At 42.4% G+C, this 23,424-nt stretch overlaps 1 protein-coding gene across 3 annotated transcripts in view; it reads left to right on the top strand.

Annotated features, from left to right (window-relative positions):
- Nucleotides 1-23,424, top strand: part of MTUS2 (microtubule associated scaffold protein 2) — a 366,940-nt gene that overhangs the window by 3,917 nt on the left and 339,599 nt on the right. For all 3 annotated transcript variants that reach the window (XM_054719703.1, XM_054719702.1, XM_008158182.3), the window contains exon 2: nucleotides 1,899-2,139. In XM_054719703.1, the coding sequence (XP_054575678.1) occupies nucleotides 1,899-2,139 (241 nt within the window). The remainder of the gene's footprint in view (nucleotides 1-1,898; nucleotides 2,140-23,424) is intronic.

Raw genomic sequence — 23,424 nt, 5'->3', positions numbered from 1 at the left:
TCTGTGGGGTGACTGGCGGGGCGATCAGGGGGCCCCCGCTGACACCTACCTTGGCTGGCCTTGGAGCTGCGGGCTGGGGGCAGCTCCTGTATTGAGCGTCTGCCCCCTGGTGGTCAGTGCGCATCATAGTGACTGGTCGTTCCACCGGTCATTCCGTTCAGTCAATTTGCATATTAGGCTTTTATTATATAGAATGCACAGATTAGGCATCTGAGGCATATTTCTCACCTGTGTAAAGAATTTGTTATCTTACCAGTGACAAATTACCCAACAAAATGACAGGCATTGAAGTTACTGAAATCGTGATGACCATTTTCCAGGTGGGTTTTGAGCCCCAAAAACTATCCAGTTTCAAAGAACTGAGTAATTACTGAGCTCAGCATATTGCAATCCTAAAAACTTGACATATATAGGTTAGAAATGATTATAACTTCCTCATGTGAGCACCTGCTAAAGGCAATGTGCAGTGACATCAAAATTTAGAAACAAAGATAAAAGAACAGAGGAAATATGAGTATAATATAAAAGTGAAAGATCAATAGTAAGAGAATTAAGTAGAGAATAGTAAATGTTTTTATCAGAGTGCAAAGGTAGAATGTTCTTTTGAAGGAATGTAATTTGCTGTGGCCCCAGTTCAGCTGGTCTACAATAGCAATCATGCATGTTTTACAATGTGATTATGATAAAACTTTAAAGGACTAATGTTTAGTTTCAATAATGTCAATTTAAGGAGAACTTGTATCTATTTCAACATTCAAAGAGTATCAATTTAAGGGCTTATCTCTTCCAACAGCTTGGATCAGAGCTTCATAGACCCTATTAAAAATATTGTTAAATGCTTGTGATTCCTGGATATGTGTAACAAAATATATTGTGATTTAGAGCAGAATTAATTAACAGATGTATTTTTCATGCATGGCCTCTGGCACTATTCTTTTTAAACTGAGAGGAAATAGATGATTGAACTGTCTTATTTTTCCCTTTTTAATATGAAGAAACACTGATAACATGAACATCCTCTGTGAGTTCAGAATTGCATACATGAAAGGTAGCCGTAAGTTGTATTCTAGTCTAAACTGTTAACTATGGGAAAAAGTAACAGGAATGTTACATTATTAAATTTAGGAAACAATAGAAACCTGTTTTTTGTTTGTTTGTTGGATGCTTACTGACTTGGGCCATGTATAGATACGGTTCTAGGTCTGTGCTTCAGCAGCCAACAAGACTCTCTCCTAGAAATTCCATTCTGGTGAATCTTTCCCAGACATTCCTGTCAGCCCTCCCTTATCAGGGAGGACAATTAGAGGAGGTAAATCAGTCTCTCATTTTCAATGATGTAAATAGATTACAGAGGCCTGAAAACACATTATTTTCCATTAACATTTCTATTCTTTCAAATACCCTTTTCTCCCTCATTAACAGTGCATGTTTTATTTCATAAGTAACCTAGAAAAGACAACATAAATTGATAAAGTTCATTTTTTAAATTATAAGACTATGTTACCATAAAAATTGTGCCTTTTCTTCTTAGAGGAATAATGAAACTCATAATTCTATGAACATTTGCAAATTCTTCCCATGCTTCATTAACGTTGTTATTTATAGATTGGCTACTTGCACACATTCCTATGATTTTGTAGCAATCAAATTAAAAAATCTTACCAAATAAGTTCTTTTTTCTCCCAGTGAGATGTGGGTTTATAGACTATTAGAACTGGAGGAGACCTGAGAGGTCATCCAGGCATGGTGTCAACTCAGCAATGAAGACACTTGTGCCCCAAGAAGGTAAGTGATCAGGGCTGCCAAGTGGTCATTGCTGGAGCTTGGTGTCCTGAGCTGGTGCAGTCCTCATCCTGCAATGTGAGTTCTCTGATTGAGCTTCTGCTCATTTGCTATAGGTTACAGAACTCCCTGGGAAAGAAGAATTTTGTTCTCCTCCCTATGCACACTACGAAGTTCCTCCCACCTTCTACCGCTCGGCCATGCTCCTTAAGCCCCAGTTGGGATTGGGAGCGATGTCCCGTTTACCTTCTGCAAAGAGCAGGATCCTGATTGCCAGTCAGAGGTCTTCAGCAAGCACCATCCACCCACCAGGACCCATGGCAACAGCTGCCAGTCTCTACAATTCTGATCCTGCAGGTAACCCATCCAACAGTGACTGCTTTTCCCTGCTGCACTTTTAAATAGTTATCATATAAATTGTGGTAACTGTCTAAAATATGAATGCCTCTCACCCTGTTTCTGTCATTCCATCTGACATTTATCAAGACTTATCTATCTTCAACTGTCACCTTCATGTCACCTTTAAAATGATGGCCCTATAACCACATCCTGGAGGCCAGGATTCAGAAACATTATCTGTAAAAGCCAGATAGTCAATATTTTATGCTTTCTGGGCTATGATAGTCTGTATTGTAACTGCTTAGCATGGAAGCAGCCACAGGTAAGACGTGAGTGCAGCTGTGTGCCAATATCTATACTAATAAAAGGGTAATATGCTAATTAGACCAGATTAACAGACATCTTCCCGATGTCCAACTTCCTTCCGGACAGTTAGGGGGTGACCAGGCTGGCAGGGGGGCAGTTGGGGGTTGACCAGACAGGCAGGGGGCAGTTGGGGGGTGACCAGACAGGCTGGCAGGGAGGCAGTTGGGGGGCAACCAGGCAGGCCAGCAGGGGGGGCAGTTGTTGAGCAACCAGGCCGGCAGGGGGACAGTTGGGGGGTGACCAGGGTGGCAGTTGGGGGGCAATCAGGCAGGCCAGCAGGGGGGCAGTTGGGGGGCGACCAGACAGGCCAGCAGGGGGTCAGTTGGGGGGCGACCAGGCCAGGAGGGGGCAGTTGTGTGTGACCAGGCTGACAGGGGGCAAGTTGGGTGGAGAACAGACAGGCCGGCGGGGGGGCAGTTAGGGGGTGACCAGGTAGGCTGGCAGGAGGGCAGGCCAGCAGGGCGATCAGGCAGGCAGGCAGGCAAGCAGTTAGGAGCCAGTGGCCCCGGATTGTGAGAGGGTGCTGATTGGAGAGGGTGCAGGCCAGGCAAGGGACCACCCCCCCACCCCCCCATGCACAAATTTCATGCACTGGGCCTCTAGTAGTTTAATATAAAACAACAGTGGGCTGGCCGCTGCCTGCAGGCCACAGTTTGTCAGAGAGCTTTTCCTGCAGGTTGGCACTGACCATATCACTCTGTTTTCACCTGTTCACAAATCTAGAACATAGAATGGCCTGCACCTCTCCTAGCCCTGTCACTCTGCTCTGCAATGGCTGGCCAGTGTCACCTCCTGATGTTCTCTGCACTTCTTTGTTTTTCTTTTCATTCTTCTGGTTGTTTTTCCTTTCATTCTTCTTCTTCTAGGTTTAAAGTATCATTTTATTATAGAAATAATACATATGCATTTAAAATTTTTTCAATGTAGAAAAATAGAATGAAGAAAGTAATACTACTAGCACCCAGACAGAATCAATATTATGGAGTTTTTTCTTTCAATTTGTTTTCTTTCTATGCATTTTTCTGCTACTATGCATTTTCAGCATAGTAGCTAAAATAATACAAATGTGAATATTGTTTTTTCCTATGAATATCATAATATAGGCATTTTCTAGGCCATCAATGTTTCAGAAATATTTAATGGCAGCCTAATAATGTTTGTTCATTTATTCAACAAATTCTGGTACTTATTTTGTGCCAGAAGCTATAATGGAGGATGGCAGCAGTAAACTAAACAGAGCTCCTGCCTTCATGCAGCTGATGGTCTAATGGGTGAACTTGACAGTAAAGCAAGCACAAAAAGAAATACACAGTTATAAGTTGTGATAAATGTCACCAAAGCAAGGAACATGGTGTTTGAGAAATTGCAACCTGAAGAGTAATACGGATGGGACACAGGTGGGAAAGTGGGTTACTGGGGAATAACAGTAGAACTGAGGTAACCATTGTCCTCACTGGCACTTGGATTCTGCTTACTCTGTACTATCCTACCTAATAAAAGAGTAATATGCAAGTTGACCCTAACTCCACTACACCCACAAGCCATGGCCACAAGCCACGCCCACCAGCCAATCAGGAGCAAATATGCAAATAAACCCAACCAAGATGACTACAGCCACAGAGAGCAGGAGGGAGGCTTGGGTTTCCCTGGTAACAAAGGAAGCCAAGCTTTCTGTGTGCCATTGCAGGCCTAAGCCTCCACTCAAGGCTACAAAGTTTCAATTATAGAAGGTAAACAAATCCAAACAGAAATGGCGGCAGCCACTGAGCTGGAAAGAGTGTGAGGCTTGGGTTTCCCCTGGCAAAGGAGGAAGCAAAGCTTCTGCAGCCCTGGCTGGCCTAGGCCTCTGCTCCAGGCTACAAAGTTTCAATTATAGAAGAACACAAACCCCAAAAGAAATGGCGACCAGCCATGGAGCCAGCAGGAGGCTTGGCTCTGCTCCAGGCTACAAAGTTTTAATTGTAGAAGGTAAATAAATTCCAGATACCAGGGCCTCTGCTTGGGTCGCCAGTGGGCGTGGCCGGCCTGCAAACCACCACAGGCCCTTCACCCAGGCCGCCCCACACCCCAAGGGAACCCCCTCCCTGATCTGGGATACCCTTCAGGGCAAACCAGCTGGCCCCCACCTGTGCACCAGGCCTGTATCCTATCTAATAAAAGAGTAATATGCAGATTGACCATCACTCCAACACACAATATGGCTGCCCCCATGTGGTCAAAGATCCTGCCCCATGTGGACACAAGATGGCCACCACAAGATGGCCAGCAGGGGAGGGCAGTTGGGAGGCACCAGGCCTGCAAGGGAGGGCAGTTGAGAGGGACCAGGCCTGCAAGGGAGGGCAGTTGGGGGCAATCAAGCCTGCAGGGGAGGGCAGTTATGGGTGACCAGGCCAGTAGAGGAGGGAAGTTGGGGGTGACCGGGCCTGCAGGGAAGGGCAGTTGGGTGGGACCCAGGCCTGCAGGGGAGAGCAGTTTGGGGGGACCAGGCATGCAGGGGAGGGCAGTTAGGGGTGACAAGGCCTAAAGGGGAGGGCAGTTAGGGGCAAACACACTGGCAGGGGAGCAGTTAGGCATCAATCAAGCTGGAAGGGGAGTGGTTAGGGGGTGATCAGGCTGGCAGGCAGAAGCGAGTTAGGGGCAATCAGGAAGGCAGGCAGGTGAGCAGTTGAGAGCCAGCAGTCCTGGATTGGAGAGGGTGCAGGTGGCCTGAGGGATACCCCCCACCCCTCCCCTCCATGCACGAATTTCGTGTACCAGGCCTCTAGTTTTCAATAATGTTGCAATTGGAATCTTTGTGATTACTTATTTGTCCTCTTTCATATTGTTTTCTTAGGATGAGTTATTTCAAGTGTAATTATGGGATAATGCATATCTAAACTTTTTACAGGCTAATTTTTTTTAGAAAACTTGTAATAATTATTTTCATACTAGTGTTTCTTCAACATGCTTCTTCTTGCCATACCCCTACCAGTATTAAACATTAGCTTTATTACCACTACTATTATTATTATTATTACATTTGTTTTATTATTAGTGGAAGGGGAATTCCCTTACCTCTTTGCCATTATATTACTTTGTGAATTGTCATTTACTGAGGTAATTATTGATGGTCTTAATGATTAGTTTTTTGACAAGCACTTCTATAAAAGATGAAATTAATTTTTAATGATTCTCATGATAATGTGATGGACCTACATATTGTTGTCAGAGCTGCTACAAGTTAGTTATGTATTCAGTCACTCATTCAACAATTACTGCTGAGGGACTTGAACATGTCAGCACTGTTCTAGGTGGGGAGGGGGATAAAGCAGACCACAGACAAAAATCCTTGCCCCTGAGGAGCTCAAATTGTAGAATGAGGGGGAGGGGGAGGGGGTAGACTTTTTTTAGTGAGTAAACAAATTACATGGTGTATTGGGAGAAATAACTAGTATTGAAGAAAATGAAGATGGGGCGGGGATAGGAGGTTTGAGACATGAAGGAGGAGGGTTATAGCTTTAAATAAGGTGGACGGAAAAGGCCTCCCTTAGAAGATGGCTCCAAAGGAGGTGCCAGGGAACTGTGTGGATATCCTGGGGGAGCATTCCAGGCAGAGGGAGGAGCCAGTGCAAATGCCCTGAGGTGGCAAGAAGGCCAGGGAGGCAGGAGCAGTGAGTGGGCAGGAGAATGGTAGGAGTGACTGCATAATGTTTAAGAGCCATGGCAAGGGTCTGACTCTTACTCTATGTGAGCAGACCATTGGAGAGTTTGGAACTGGGCAGAGTGATCTGACTGTTGTGTAAACAGGATCTCTCTGAGTCCCATGTTGAGAGCACACACTAAGGGGACAAAGGCAGAAGGAGAGGGAACAGATGATGCAGTGACCTGGCAGTGCTGAGAGACAGTGTGAAGGTCAGGCACACTGAATGGACATGAGCTGGGACAGAAAAAGAGTCATGAATGGAGACTGCAGGGCTTTGGGCCTGGGCAACTAGGAGGATGGAGCTGCCATTTAGAGAGGTGGGGCCGGGGGCAGGAGTAGGTGTACAGGGGAAGGTAGGAGCTAACTCAGGAGACTAGAGTTGGGAGGACAGGATGAAGCTAGAGACACGAAAGTGTTGGTAAACAGCAGATGGACCGTGTTTAAAGCCAGGATGTCCCCTCACTGGGTGGCCATTGCTACCCAGCACCGTTTCACCTTCACCTTCATCAGTGAGTTATGCATTTGATGTAAAATTGGATTATGTACTCTTCTGAAATATCATGATATAACAAATGTTAATAGTTTTACTTTATGTACAGAATTTAGAAAAAGTTGAAATTACTAAAATTAAACTTAGTTGAGATTGATCTTGCAGAAGTCAAGTTTCCAGGGAAGCAGTTCCTTTAGAATATCCTGCCTGCGGTGCCCAGGGGCGGCAGGCAGCTCCTTTTGCTGCCGCTCATCTGTGCTCTCACATTCGGGCTGTGGCTGCCACTTCCTCTGTGCAGTCCAGCCCTCGCCAGGACAGGGAGGGACGCCCCAGCCCTACTCCTTCAGGACCCCAACCCTTTACCTTGGGCTTCTGGGTATCTTCTCTTAGAGAAAGATGTGTGTTCACATGGGGAATCATTGGGGTCCCAGCACAGCCTATGACAATGATGAGTGTCACCCGTAGAGGACACTGAAGATGTGAAATCCTTTCCTAGTGCTGTTGGGGGCGGGGGGGGGCACTGGGACAGACGATGAGAAGTTCTCACTCCAGACAATGGGAAGCTCTGGAGGGTGATGATGGCTCAGCTCCGACTGAAGCCCTTTGCTTGGCCTACTCTCTTGGCTTATCCCAGGCAGTGGCCTCTCCCTCTCCCAGAGTCCCCAAGCTTCCTGGACCTGTGCAGCAGTGCTCCTCGCTCATTCTTTTCTTTCTGCAGAAATCCTTCCCTTTTTCTTCATGTTTTCCTCAGAGCAACCCCCTTTCTCCTCACACACTACTATCTTACTGTGTCACAAGGTCCTTTAAATGACACCTAAAGAGGATGCCTGCAGCTCCAGGTGAGGCCGGTCAGCAGAGCCCACAGGGCAGGGGCGCCCAGGAGAATCTGTGCTTAGAGCAGCGGGGGAGTCAGGGTGGGAGGCGGGCGTGTCCATGGGCCCGTCTTCACCACACAACAGTAGGGCGGCAGGGCTGACTGACAAACAGAAATCTTTACAGTAACCATTCTGTAAGGCTGAGCGTCAAGAGACTCTCAGATACAAGCAGCTCTGTGGGTGCCACCTTTGTTTGTCTGGAGATAAACAGGTTAAAACAAGAGCCTGTGCTCCACACACCGCCTCGGACCAGAGGCCTGGCTGCGGAGTGGAGAATGCCTGTGTGGACCTCATGCAAATAGCAAGATGGGGATAACTCGCCTTGTGAGAAAATGAGTGAGAATCAAACCCCACCTCCCCGCGCCCCCTCCTTTCCTCACCAGCACACACTGGGTCCAGGAGGTGGGAGCCTGGGTCCCAGGAAACACAAAACTTATTTTCTTCTGTGTTTATCTTACTTCTTTTACTACCATTATACATTATTACTGTTATAGCTCTTCTTTTCCATATGATCATAAAATTTTATGGGCCACTTTCTGCCTGTTCTGGTCTAAGATGATATGCAGAGACAGGGTCTCCCCCTTAACCAACCCTGGGCTCCAGAAGGGCTAGTTTCAGCACAGTCATTTTCCAAAGCTCACTGCAGCCACCAAGAGGATAGTAAAGAGTCCAATCTATACCTGCTGCTTATAAAGCAAGTGATCCAGTTCCTAACCACTCTAAAAATCTCACTCCCCCTTCACTCCTAGACTCTCATATCCTGCAATGTTTCTGGAGTCCTCCCTCTCCCCAATTCTCAAATATCTCCCAGTAATCCTCCCAGTCTCCCCTGATGCCCACCCAGTCACTGCCATCAGTATCTTCTCAACCCCCTGACCCATACACAGTCTCACTGCCACTGGACCCAGAGTGGCACCAGAACTTTCTTTCTGGCTCCACCCCTGTGCTGAGTTCCCCCAGTGGAAGGATGGAGAAGTTCTAGACTTTCTACTTTATAACTTGAGAATCTTTGAGATTAAGCCATATTGTTTCTTTTTGGACTCTCACTTATCTTTTCACTAGAGGCCCAGTGCATGACATTTGTGCACTGGGGGTGGGTGTGGGGGGAGTCCTTCAGCCTGGCCTGTACCCTCTCACAGTCCAGGACCCCTCGGCGGACATCCTCCAAGGGGTCCTTAGCGCTGTCTCGGAGGCAGGAGAAGCTCTGCCACTGCCGTTGTGTTTGCCAGCCATGAGCCCGGCTTCTGGCTGAGAGGCACTCCCCCTGTGGGAGTGCACTAACCACCAGGGGCAGCTCCTGCATTGAGCGCCTGCCCCCTGGTGGTCAGTGCGCATCATAGCGACTGGTTGATCTCTGTTTGTCGATTTGCATATTAGGGTTTTATTATATAGGATAAGGTGAGATCTTCCTGTGTAGCTATTTGCACAAGAAATATGTGCCAGGTAGAAGAAACAGCACACAAAGGCCCTGAGGTAGGAATGAGCTTGGAATGGTCAGAGAACAGGAATAAAGTCAGCATGGCTGGAGTAAGGAGAGGCGAACAGTAGGAGAGAAAGTAGGGAGGTAGATGACGTCCAGATCACAGAGGGCCTTAGATGCCCTAGTAAGAAGTTTGGATTTTAATCCAAGTGTGACGGGCAGCACCTAAGCATTGAAAACATGATCTGTGCTATTGAAGATCATCTTAGGTAGTATGTGTAGAATAGAGTAGAAGAGGTAAGAGTGGAAGTGGGAGACCAGTTAAGAGCTGGTATCCTGATCCAGATGAGAGATCCTGGTAGCTTGTAGAGCAGAGGGAGAAAGGGATGGAATTGTTGGGATACATTTTAGAAGTAGAGTCAGTAGGATGGGACATTGAGGGTGGGTGATGGAGAAAGAGGGGAGCTAAGGAGGACTTGTAGAATTTTGGCTTGAGGAACTGGATGGATGGTGATGCCATTTAAGATAGGTTGACTAGCCAGGGGAGTAGGAGAGAGAATAGGCCTCAGAGAAGAACAGATAGTTCTGTTTTGGAAGTTCTAGTGGAACCATCACAGAGGCAATTAGATATATGAGCCCCAGGCTCTATGAGAGATCAGGGCTGGGGACTGAAATTGGGGGTTAACCAGATGCTACTCTAAAATCAAGGGGATCAGATGCATATTTGAAAGTAGCAAAGAGAGTGGATCTTGAAAGTTCTCATCCCAAGACAAAAACATTTTGCAACTATGTGTGGTGAGGGATATTAGCTAAACTTAGTATAGTGATCATTTTGCAATATATACAAATATCGAATCATTACATTGTGCCCATGAAACTATTATAATGTTCTGTCAATTTAAAAAAAGAAAAAAAGTCAAAGGGGTGCAGCTAGAGAGCAGAAGGCATCTCAGGATGGGTGCCTGTGTTCCAGCATTCGTGCTTTAGCAAAGAAGATGAGAAGCAGCAGCCAGGGTAGAAGCGGGAACCCAGGGGGATCTGGTGTCCAGAAAGCCGAGAGAAGCAAGGACCTCAGAGGAGCAGGGAGACATCAGTCATTTGGAATGCTTCTGAGGAACTAGGTAGTTTGAGGGCAGAGATGGGATCTGTGAATTTGACAACATGGAAGTCATTGGTTATCTTTCCAAGAGCAATTTCAGTGATTAGACCTTGGGAAATATTCCTGATGCTTCCACCTGCACTGGCTTTATGGGTACCATTAGGTGCATCATGGCTTTGGAGTGGCCTAAAAGGACTCTGGATATGCAGTAAATCATGCCACCCACAAATCAGACTTTCCCAGTTTCTACATCATGAATTAATGCTCTTTCCTAAGACTCTTAAGGCTTACAGATCTTGATGCAACTGTGTCTGCTGAAGAATAAATGAACCTACTTCTGTACCTCTTACATCATTTCTGTGTTTTTATATACAGTGTTTTCGGACTCCACCATCAAGCCTAAAACAAAGCCGTACTGCCCTCAGGCCTGGGAATGATGCTCAGGAGCTGCGTTAGTGCTCAACATAGAGCAGGATTGGTACCGCCCTTTGTGGGACGTAAAATCTGGATTAGGGGAATCCAAGGTTGTGTATGTAAATGATTTGCTGTTAGATCCCTCAATTCTGAGAAGTACAAAAAGGTACTGCTTTTTCAGTAGATCTTTCTTATTTCTTCAGAAAAACATCTCTCATGGCCTAAAGCATTATGTAAAAAATGCTAACCTGGACAGTGTATAGCATGTCAGAATGTAACTTGTATTCATGGAGATGAGTGGTGATGTTTTGTTTCAGCCATGCTATCTGAAAGAACTATAATATTTTTTTGTGAGAAGTAAAGTGTCAGAATAGAAAAATTTTAAAGACTAGATAAGAATACTGCATTATATAAGTAACCAGTGAAATTCAACCAGATAACAGAAGTTGGGACCATTTTTCTCAAATTACATCCAGTTTTGTTTTGAATTCTGATTATTAAGATAAATTTTATTTTAGAGTTCAACATACTTTGTGAACTTTCCTCTTTGGTACTTTTTTAAAAAGACAGGATGAGTCTTACCAAATTTTAAAATGTAGACAATTAAGTTAATGAAATATGTCTTGAAGAGCAAGTAAACTCAGTTGGAACAATTTAAAACACAAACACAGTATTTGTTAAAAAGTCTGACTGGTCATGATAATGTCAGAAAATTCAGCAAAATGCCAGCATATGTTCAGTATTTCTAAAGTTAGAATTCTAAGGTGACAGCACTATTTTTCCCTTATGGGTTTTGCCTTTTCAGTGCCAAAGCATGTGATAACTCTGCATTTTCTGATTTGTATGAGAAGGCTGGTGTCTGTGAGATAGTAGCAGGAAATTATTGGGATACCTTCAGATAGCAGTAAGGCCTTCACCTCTTCCCGGTCTTGCAGAGCTCAGGGATAGAAAGAATGAGGCCTGGGGAGGCAGGCATTTGTTCAGTCAACACAGTCCAGCACTGGCTCCATGACAAGCACTGTGAAGTGTTGCTGGGAGGTGTTACTACAGGGGAAGGAGGTTAGCGGGCAAGTGGAGGTGTGGCATGGGAAAATTCGTGGCTGGACAGAGTGGCACAGTGAGTGAGGTCTGTGCAGGAAGAACATGGTGGAGACACTGAAGTGTGTGGTTTCTTTAGGAAAGAGGGACCGGTTCAAGGAGAGTTGCTGGAAACCAAGCCAGGTGAGTGGATTGGGGACAGATTTGTGGTCATGATCATTTGTTTTAAAAACATATTTTTATTGATTTTAGAGAGAGAGGATGTGAGAGGGATAGAGAGATAGAAATATCGATAAGAGAGAAACATCATCAGCTGCCTTCTGCACACTTCCTACTGGGGATCAAGCCTGCAACCCGGGCATGTGCCCTGACCAGGAATTGAACCAGTGACCTCTTGGTTCATGCGTCGATGCAACCACTGAGCCACACCAGCTGGGTCATCATGATCATTTTTAAGTTGATGGTCTATGTGATAAGTTCAGGAGCAGATGGGAGGCTATGTAGTTTGCTGGGCAGTTCTTGTGCTCTGAGTCAGACAAACTAAGTTCTCATCCCAGACTCTCGATTCATTAGTTACTCAATCCTCAGCTCTCTGAGCCTCAGTTTCTACTTCTCCAAATTGAGAATATTAATAGAAACTAAAACAATAGATGGTTGAGAGGAGTCAATGGAAGCTTTTAGAATAGAACCTGGCATTCAGAATGTGATCATCCAGTCAGAACACCTCCCCTGGCCTCCAAGGCCTCCAAGGCCAGGTATCCTGCCTCCTCCCTCAAACCTGTTTGTGTCCCATCCTTTCTTCTCACTGCATGCCATCCACAGTGGCTTCCATTCAGTTCCTCAGGCATGCCAACCTCCTCCTGACCTACGGGCCTCTGTACTCAACATGTCTTCTAGAACATACTTTCTCCAGCACTCTCTAAGACTGGCTCTGTTTCCTTCTTTATGTTTTACCATTATTGTCATTGCCCCAGAAAGAAAGCCTACCCTGACACCCTCTCCACAGTGACACCTTCCCAACCAGATGCTTTCTAACAGATTATCCTCTTTGTCTCCTTCACTGTCTTTATCTACATCTGTAGTTATCTCACTTTGCTTGTACATATTTAATATATTTCAACCCAGTATAATGTATAGTATATGAGAACAGAGGGATTTATTTCATCAATATCTATAGAATAAATGTCAATAATAGCAGCAGTGGAAGTAATAGTAGTTGTTTTTTCATCATTATGGAAAGTTGATAAGGTTCTGAGATATTTGGAAGCAGGGTGGGCAAATTAAATGCCAGATAGTAAATATTTTAGCTTCGTGGCCAAATAGTCTCTGTTATAACCCCATAGCTCTGAGGTTGTAATGCAGAAGCAGCCATAACTAGTATGTAAGTGGATGAGGCTGGCTGTGTTGCAATAAAACTCTTTTTAGAAAAGCAAGTGGCTAGGCTGTGGGCTGCAGTTTGCTGAGCCAGCTGACCACTGTTTCAGAGAATCTCCAGCCTTTGGGATGATTAGATCCACTCTTTTATTTCTTTATTCAATATTCATTCAGCTACTCAACAAAGATTTTCTGAGGGCCCATATGGGCCAGGTGCTGGTCTGTGTGTTCCATGTCTTTGTGGGGATGCAGAGATAAATCAGTAATTACAACAGGAAGAGAGAAGTACATAATAGACACACGACGAGAGGTATTTAACTCAGCCCAGGCAGACAGGGGCTCTGGAAAGATTCCACAAATGAGGTGAGTTGAGGTGAATTTTGGAGGATAAATAGGAGTTGGTTTTCTCTTATAATTTTATTGAATTCTTTTGGGTGGCAGTGGTTATTAAATTAAATGTTTCAAGTGTACAATTCCATATTATATCATCTGTATATTGTATTGTGTGTTCACCACCCAAAGTCAAGTCTCCTTCCATTGCCATTTATCCCCCCTTTACCCTCTTCTTCCTCCCTCACCTTGTTTTGTAATCACCATACTGTTGTCTGTGTCTGAGTTGTGTTTTTATTTTTATTTTTTTTTGCTTAATTCCTTCACCTTTTTCACCCATTCTCCACCGCCCCCCCCCTCCACTCTGACAACTGTCAGTCTGTTCCCTATATCTATGAGTCTGTTTCTATTTTGTTTGTTTATTTTGTTCATTAGATTCCATATATAAGTGAAACCACGTGGTATTTATCTTTCTCTGACTGGCTTATTTCACTCAGCATAATGCTCTCCAGGTCCATCCATGCTGTCTCATTTTCTTCTTTTTTTATGGATGTGGAGTATTCCATTGTATAAATGTACTACTGTTGTTGTTTATTAGATAATAAACAACAACAGTAGTACATCATCTACTGGTAGGCACTTCAGCTGCTTCCAAATTTTGGTGATTGTAAATAATGCTGCAATGAATATAGGGGTGCATATTAGTGTTTCAGATTTCTTTGGATATATTTCCAGATGTGGAATTGCTGGGTCCTAAGGCAGTTCCATTTTTAATTTTTTGAGGTAACTCCATACCACAGTGGCTATACCAGTCTGCAGTCCCATCAACCATGCACAAAGGTACCCTTTTCTCTACATCCTCACCCAATGCTTGTTGTTTGTTGACTTATTGATGATAATGGAACTGCCTTAGGACCCAGCAATTCCACATCTGGAAATTGATGATAGCCATTCTGATAGATGTGAGGCGGTATCTCATTGTGGTTTTAATTTGAATTTCTCTGTTGATTAGTGACCTGGAGCATCTTTTCATATGTCAATTGCCCAACTGTATGTTCTCTTTGGAGAAGTGTCTATCAGGGCCTCTGCCCATTTTTAAATTACATTGTTTGTTTGTTTTTTTGGTGTTGAGTTGTATAAGTTTTGTTATAAATTTTGGATACTAACCCCTTATCAGATGTATGATTGGCAAATATGTTTACCCATTCAGTGGGTTATCTTTTCATTTTGTTGATGGTTTCCTTTGCTATGCAAAAAATTATTTAGTTTGATGTAGTCCTATTTGTTTATTTTTTCTTTTGTTTTCCTTGTCCGAGGAGATATGTCAGAAAAAAATATTTCTATGAGAAATGTTTGAGATTTTACTGCTTATGTTTTCTTCTAGGATTTTTAGGGTTTGGAGTCTTACATTTAAGTCTTTGATCTCTTTGGAGTTTATTCTTGTATATGGTGTACAAAGGTGATCTAGTTTCAGTTTTTTTTGCACATACCTATCCAATTTTTCCCCAGCACCATTTATTTAATAGGCTGTCTTTACCACATTGTATGTTCTTTCCTCCTTTGCCCAATATTAATTGACTATAAAGGTGTGAGTTTAATTATGTGCTTTCTATTCTGTTTCATTGATCTATATGTTTGTTTTTATACCAGTAATATGGTGTTTTGATTACTATGGTCTTATAGTATAGCTGGATATCAGGTAGCATGATTCCTTCGAGTTTGTTGTTTTTTTCTCAAGATTGCTGTTGCTATCTGGTGTGTGTGTGTGTGTGTGTGTGTGTGTGTGTGTGTGTGTGTGTGTGTGTGTTTTGTGGCCCCAAATAAAATTTTGGAATAATTGTTCTAGTTCTGTGAAATATGCCATGGTATCTTAATAGGAATTGCATGAATCTACAGATTGTTGGGTAGTATGGATATTTTAATGATGTTAATTCTTCCTACCCATGAACATGGTATATGCATCCACTTATTTGTATCTTCTTCAGTTTCTTTCTTCAGTGTCTTAAAATTTTCTGAATACATCCTTGGTTAAACTTATTCCTAGGTATGTTAAGCAATTATGAGTGGGATTGTTTTCTTAGTTTCCCTTTCTGATAGTTCATTATTGATGTATAAAATGCAACCAATTTTTGGACATTTATGTTAGATCCTGCTACCTTACTGAATTCTCTTATAATTTCTAGTAGTATTTTTTATAGACTCTTTAGGGCTCTCTATAGACAGTATCATGTCATCTGCAAATAATGACAGTCTTATGTTTTACTTTGCAATTTGGATGCTTTTTAAAAAAAATACATTTTTATTGATTTCAGAGAAAGTAAGGGAGAGGGAGAGAGAGATGGTAACATAAGTGATGAGAGAATCATTGATTGGCTGCTTCCTGCATGCTCCCTACTAGGGATCAAGCCTACAGCCCAGGCATGTGCCCTGATCAGGAATTGAACCAAGACCTCCTGGTTCATGGGTCAATGCTCAACCACAGAGCCACCCCAGCCAGGCTGGATGACTTTTATTTCTTCTTCTTGTCTGATTGCTGTAGCTCTGACTTCCAGTGCTATGTTCCAGAATAAGAGTGGTGAAATGAAAGTGGATACCCTGTCTTGTTCCTGATCTTAAGGGAAATACTTTTAGTTTTTGCCCATTGAGTATGAAGTTGGCTGTGGGTTTGTCACATGTGGCCTTTATCACTTTGAGATATGTTCCATCTATTCTTACTTTGCTGAGAGTTTTTGTCATAAGTGCTTATTGGATTTTATCAAATGCTTTTTGTGCATCAATTGATATGATCATGTGATTTTTATCCTTCATTTTGTTTATGTGGTGTATTATCACATTTATTGATTTGTGGATATTGTACCAACCTTGCATCCCAGAAATAAATCATGGTGTATGACCTATGTAATGTATTGCTGGATCCAGTTTGCAATAACTTTTGAGAATTTTAGGATCTATGTTCATCAGGGATATATTGGGCTATAATTTTCTTCTTCTTTTTTTAATCCACACCTGAGGATATTTTTTTCCCATTGATTTTTAGAGAGAGTGAAAGGGAGAGAGGGAGAGAGAGAGAGAGAAAACATCAATGTGAGAGAGTCATATGGATTGGTTGCCTCCTACACGCACCCCAGGCCGGTAGTTGAAACCACAACCCAGGTATATGCCCTTGACTAGGAATTGAACTCATGACCCTTGGTGTGTTGGCTGAGAAACACTAGCCAGAGCTGGGCTATAATTTTCTTTCTTTGTAGTGTCTTTATGTGGTTTTGAAATTAGGATAATGTTGGCCTCATTAAATGAACTTGGGAGTCTACCCTCCTCTTAAATTTTTTGGAATAGTTTGAGAAGGATAGGTGTTAGATCTTTGAATGTTTGATAAAATTCACCTGTGAAGTCATCTGGTCCAGGACTTTTGTTTGTTGAAAGGTGTTTTGTTTTGTTTTTCCTTTTTAAAATACTGTTTCAATTTCATTAGTTGTGATCAGTCTATTCATATTTTCTGATTCTTCCTAATTCAATCTTGGAAAATTTTATGTTTCTAGGAATTTATCCATTTCATTCAGATTGTCCAATTTGTTGACATATAGTTGTTCATAATATTTTCTCACAATCCTTTGTATTTCTGTGGTATCAATTGTTAATTCTCATATTTCATTTCTGATTTTATGTATTTGAGTCCTCTCTCTTTTATTCTTGACTAGAGGCCCGATGCACGAAATTCGTGCAAGAGTAGACCTTTGCAGCTGCAGCGGCTGCCTGGATCCCTCCCTCGCAGCCATAGTGGCTGCCTCGATCCTGCAGCTGCAGCCCTGGCTTTGTCCTGGAAGGACTAGCATATTATGCTTTTATTATTATAGATGAGTTTGGTTAAAGGTTTATCAATTTTATTTATCTTTTCAAAGAACCAGCTCTTGGTTTCATAGATCTTTTTGTATTTATTTTTATTCTATTCTGTTCTGAACTTTATTATTTTATTTCTTCTACTAACTTTGGGCTTTGTTTGTTGTTTTTTCCAGTTCCTTTAAACTGAAAGTCAGATTGTTTATTTGACATTTTTCTTATTTCTTGAGGTAGGCCTGTTATGCTATGACTTTTTCTCTTAGGACTGCTTTTGTTTTGTACCATAGATTTTGGGTTGTTGTGTTCTCATTTTCATTAGTTTTAAAGTTATCTTTTATTTTCTTCCTTGATTTCATTGGTAACCCATTCATTATTTAGTAGCATGTTATTTAGCCTTCATGTCTTTGTGTATTTTTCAGTTTTTGTGTGTGATTTATTTCTACTTTCATACCACTGTAGTGAGAGAATTTGCTTGATATGATTTCAATCTTCTTAAATTTATTGACTTGTTTTGTATCATAACATGTGTTATATCCTATAAAATGTTCCATATGCACTTGAAAAGATTGTATATTTAGTGCTTTACAGTGAAATGCTCTGAATATCTAAATTAAATCCATTTGGTCTAGTGTTTCATTTAAGGCTGCTGTTTCCTTGTTGATTTTCTGTATTGAAGATCTATACATTGATGTCAATGAGGTGTTAAAATTCCCTACAAAGATTGTATTACTATCAATCTCTCCTTTTATGTCCATCAAGATTTGCTTTATATATTTAGGCACTCCTTTTTTGGGTGCATACATGTTTACAAGTATTGTATCTTCTTGTTGGATTGCTCCCTTTATCATTATGCAGTGTATTTCTTTGTCTCTTACTATAGCCTCTCTTTTAAAGTCTATTTTGTCAGATATAAGTATTACTACCCCAGCTATTTTTTTTTTCACTTCCATTTGCAGAAAATATCTTTTTAATTTTAGTCTGTGTGTATCTTATGTTCTGAGGTGGGTCTTGCTTTCTTATTCATTCAACTACCCTATTTTTTTTTTTTTTTATTGGAGCATTTAACCCATTTACATTTAAAATGATTATTGATGAGTATGTATTTATGGCCATTTTATTCTTTGTAACTATGTTCCTTTGTTTTTTCTTTTTCTTTTTCTTCTTCCTTCTTAAAGACGACCCTTTATCATTTCTTGTAATACTGATTTGGTAGTAATGAATTCATTTAGCCTTTTCTTGTCTGGGAAGCTCTTTATTTCTCTGTCAATTTTAAATGATAGTCTTTCTGGGTAAAGTAGTCTTGGTTGTAGGTCCTTGCTTTTCATCACTTTGAACATTTAATGCCAGTTGCTTCTGGACTGAAATGTTTCTGTTGAGAAATCAGCTGACAGTCTTATGCGAGCTTCCTTGTAGATAACTAACTTTTTGCTGCTTTTAAGGTTCTCTCTTGGTCTTTAAACTTTGTCATTTTAATTATGATACGTTTTTGTGTGGGCCTTTTTGGATTCATCTTTTTTGGGACTCTGTGCTTCCTGGACCTGTGTGCCTTCTTTCTTCACCAGGTTGGGAATGTTTTCAGTCATTTTTAAAGTAGGTTCTCAATTCCTTGCTCTCTCTTCTCCTTCTGGTACCTCTATGGTATAAATATTGTTGCATTTCATGTTGTCCCAAAGGTCCCTTAAACTATTCTCATTAAAAATTTTTTTTTCTGCTCTGATTGGGTGTTTTCTGCTACCTTATCTTTCAAATCATTGATTCAGTCCTCACTTCATCCAACCTACTATTTATTCCTTCTAGTGTATTCTTCATTTCAGATATTGTATTATTCATTTCTGACTGGTTCTCTTTTTATAGCTTCTTGTGTTTTTTTCCCCATGCTATTGTAGTTTTTTTTTTTTTTTATCAAGTTCCTTGTAGTTCTCACTAAGTTCCTTGAGCATCCTTATATCCACTTTTTATTCTCACCTTAGGATATGTTCATCGGTTTTAGAGAGAGAGGATGGTAGAGAGAAAGAGTGAGAGAGAGAAAGAGAGAGAGAAGCATCGATGTGAGAAACATTGATAAACCACCTCCTGTACATGTCCTGATCAGGGATCAAACCTGTAACTTAGGTATATGCCCTGACCAAGAATCAAACCCATAACCTTTGGTGTATGGGAAAATGCTCCAACCAACTGAGCCAACCGACCAGGGCCTTATAATGGTTTTTTGAATTCTATATCTGATAAATTGCTTATGTTCATTTCATTTAGCTGCTTATCTGGAGATTTCTCCTGTTCTTTCATTTTGGGCATGTTTCTTTGTCTCCTTATTTTGTCTGCCTCTTTGTGTTTGTTTCTATTTATTAGGTAGATCTGCTATGTCTTCTAGTCTTGGTAGGGTGGCCTTATATAGTAGGTACTTCTGATGGGATCCAATGGCACAGTTCCCTTGATCATCTTAGCTTGGTGATCTAGGAATGTCCCTTATGTGGGTTATGTGGGCCCTCCTAGTTTTAAGTGAATCATAATTTCTATTGGCCTGTTTGTATATGGGGGCAACCTTCAGGCTGGCTGACTTTGAAGGTCAACCCCATACCTCAGTGTATGAACTGCTGTGCAGGTGCTGATCACACAAAGTGGAATTCACCTCAGCAGTGTCTGGTGCCTGCTAAGATCTCCCTTTGGACATGCTGCTTGTTAAGCTAACTGGATTCTGTTCTGATGTTTTCTGAAGCTGGCTACTGGTTGTGTCTGTTCTGGGCCTCTTGGGAAGGACTCTGGTGCAGGTCAATGTCAGACACTACCTGTGACTGGGCCTAGCCAACCTGGTAAAGCTACAAAGCAATCCACATTTTTGGCTGCCTATGCTGGGCCCGAGTGTGCATGGGAAGGACCAAGCTGTGCATCAATGCCTGCTTCCATCAGCACCAAGTCCAGAGGCATGTCAGCAAAAGACCCAAGGCATTCTGAGATCAGCTTTTGCTTGCCTCTGCCTACCAGTGGCCTGTAGTCACTGAAAGGTCCTCTAGTGGTTCTGAGTTGCATGAAGAAGGTTCTCAGTGAGTCACCAGATAGGGGCAAGTGGTATTAACCAGATTGATTCAGGTTTAGTCTTGGTGCCAGTGCTTGGTGTGAGGCCACTCAGCACAATTCCCAGTGTATACCAAGTCTAGCTGCCTCCCACCGGGTATCCACAATACTTTGTTGTGGGGCAGGGTCTCAAGAAATCGTCAGGATGAGGCCAGTGAATTTATCAGTTCCAAATGTACCAAGATTTGGCCATGTGAAGGGAGGGTTCTGCACTGGCCTGGCATGTGAATGCCCTCATCCTAGAGCTACAGAACTTAGTCCACCTCAGATTCTGCCTGGAACCCAAGCTCAGCAGGACAGGGCTGCCTGGAGTTGGATGGGTGGGACTAGTGGATCTCCTGGGAGGGGGAGTGCCACTCAGGCTTGTGGGATGGAGAGATGTGTGGCCTCCACTCTAGAGCCACACAACTCAGTCACTGACACCCCATGAGTCTTCCCGGACCTCTAAACCCCTAACTCTCTACACCACTGTCCTGGTAGCTGACTCCTCAGCAGGTTGTGAGCTCTGCAGTGTGGGATAATAGGGATTCCAGAGAGTGAGGCTATTGCATTCTTCCAGTTAATGTTGTAAGGAGGGGAATGCTTCACCCAAGAAAGGTGGCATCTGTGGTGTTGAAGAGGGACTCAGCATAGGCATCCTGGCAGCTGTTTCTTTAGCTCTCTCCCAGAGGCACAAACCCTAGTCTCTCCTCATGCGACTCTAGTTTGTTCTGCCCTCCCTCTGCCAGAGCCCAGGGTGAGTGGCTGGAAATGAAATTTCTTTCATTGGCCCATTAAGAGGGCACCTGTGTCTCTAGCAGACTTTTGTGTCTCTAGTGGACAGAATCCTTGCTGATTTTCACAGCCAGATGTTATGTGGGCACCTCTTCCTTGCTCGAGTGCTCTGGGCTGGAGAGCCTAGCTTGGAGTTGAGATCATATGCTCCTCGGGGGAACCTTTGCAGCTGACATATCCCTCTGGAATCTCAGTTGCTGCCTGGGGAGCGAGGCCAACTCTTTTTGGATCTCTAGCCTTCCTACCAGTGTCATTGTAGCCTCTTCTGTAAATCCTTCATTATAAGACTTCTCTTGAGCTAGTCTTCAGTTTGTTATTCAGGTTGATTATTCTATCCTTTAACTGTAATTCCAGTTTGGTCCTGGGAGGAGGTGAGTGTAACTTTTACCTATTCTGCCACCATCTTGGATCTCTGTAGGATAAATAGGCATTTGCCAGGCAGAGAAGGGATAAAGTTTGAGTATGTACCTGACAGAGAATTCATCAGTTAAGGTGATTTGCATCTCCTTGCAGGGACCAACGACTCAGTAGTGAGCACTGAGGGTGTATTTTGTAGGATTGGGGTGATGGTGGACAGTTAGTTATTTGACATATGCTGAGTTTGGGGTCCCTAGGGGACTTTTAAGTAGAATTTTTCAAAAGGCAGGATTTGGGGCTAGAGAGAATTCTGAGCCAAAGATAAAGAGTCATTACCCCATAAATGGGAGATGAAGCCATGAAAAGGAATGAACTGATTCTGGGATAGAGGCACATGGAGGAAGGAAAAGGTCAAGAGGAGAACTTTATACCCACATTTAAGGACTAACTGAAGAAAGGACCCTGTAAGGTATAGAGCACTGTAGGGTGGGTGGGCAGGGGTGGAGGATGGGGGAGAGGCAGGAAAATGTAGTGTTTTGATTATAAGGAATAGGGAGTTTCCAAATTAGAATATGGTCAAAACTGCCTCACAAAAGAAAGGACAGGTAAAATGCAAAGAGATTGTTGAGATTGAAAATTATGAAGCAGTTGGTGACCTAGTTTTGAATGAACAATTTTAGTAAAATGTGGAGGTGGAAGTCACATATTAGTAGATCGAGGAGTGAATGAAAAGTGTGTAAGTGGAAGCAATGAGAATAGACTGCTGTTTCTAAAAATGTACTGATGGAGAAAACAGCCATGGGTGCCAGCTGGAAGGGAGGCAGGGTTGAATTTTGTTTTGTTTTTGCAAGTGTAGTGGGAGAGATTAGAACTAGTTGGAAATGTGTGTGAGAGAGAGTGGGTTGTGGAGAGAAATTGAGCATGTGGTGGTGGTAACTGTTAGAATAAGACCCCTAGGAGGTGATAAATAACAAAATCAAGATTTCATGTGGAAGGGTAAACGTTGGAATAGAAGTGGAACATGCATTTTTCTAAGATCCAGGAGGAGAGAAATAGATGGAAAACAGGATGGGCAAAGTGTTGATTCCTATGTTAAGAATGAGAATAGTTTATTGACATCACCTAAGTGCCATGTCATTATTTTCATCACTATTTTACTTAATTTTATGAAAACTCTAGCATCTACCAACGAACATTTAAAGCAGATGGGAAGACATCCACATCAGACAAGCAGGGGAATTACTGAGCTGGTAAGAGAGAACATGGCCTAACTCTAGTTCCTTAATGACACCGGATAACCTTGGGACTTATCTTGGAGGCTGCAGAGGCACTGTTCAATTTGTGCTACATACCATTGAAATTAACATTAACAATGCCTGCATTTTCACTGCACATTTAGCAAACAAAGCTGTTCTATCTTTTGCTTACTTTCATTGCAACTGAACATGCCTAATAATGCCCTGGAGAAATTTATTTAAAAATGCAAGTTTCCTCTGCTCAGACTCAGAGAGTCAGCTTCAGTGGCTTTGGGGTTGAATAGGCATAACAACTATTCTTTTCTTTATTTGGACAAAGACTGTATAGTAATTAATGTTTATTGAGTACCTATTATGGTTAAGTTATTTTAGGTACTGAGGATACAACCATGAACAAGATGGAAGATATCCCATAGGCAATTATGATACACTGTGATTGAATCTGTGATGGCAAAGTCTTCTGAGCTCAGGAGAACATAGGAGGGAAATTTAGCCCCAAAGGGAGTCCAGAAAAGTTTCTCAGAGTAGTATGGTATGAAGGGCTAAAAATTGAGGTGTGGTTGTGAAGGATGAGGAAATGGTAAGAGTGGAAGAAAGGCTATTTCAGGCAGAGGCAATGGTACAGGAGAAGATTAGTGTGACTGGAATGTAGAGTACCAGGAAAGAATGAGAGAAAAGATAGAAGATTGTGATGATATGGCAAGATGTGTTAAAGAATTTGCGTTTTATCCTAAGACCAAGATGGTTCCATTAAAGGGTATTAAGCAAGGGATTGATATGATCATTTCATTTTTAAAAATATCAGTTGGATTAAAGTTTGGAGAATGGATTGAGGGACAGGAATGGGGTGGGGGTAGAAGGATTGGAGACAGATACCCGCTAAGAGGCTGTTGCAGTAAGCCAAAATGATAGCCCATAA

The sequence above is a fragment of the Eptesicus fuscus genome, chromosome 7, assembly GCF_027574615.1.
Source record: "Eptesicus fuscus isolate TK198812 chromosome 7, DD_ASM_mEF_20220401, whole genome shotgun sequence".
In the NCBI taxonomy this organism is placed as follows: domain Eukaryota; kingdom Metazoa; phylum Chordata; class Mammalia; order Chiroptera; family Vespertilionidae; genus Eptesicus; species Eptesicus fuscus.
This window is presented reverse-complemented; position numbering and strand designations above follow the sequence as displayed.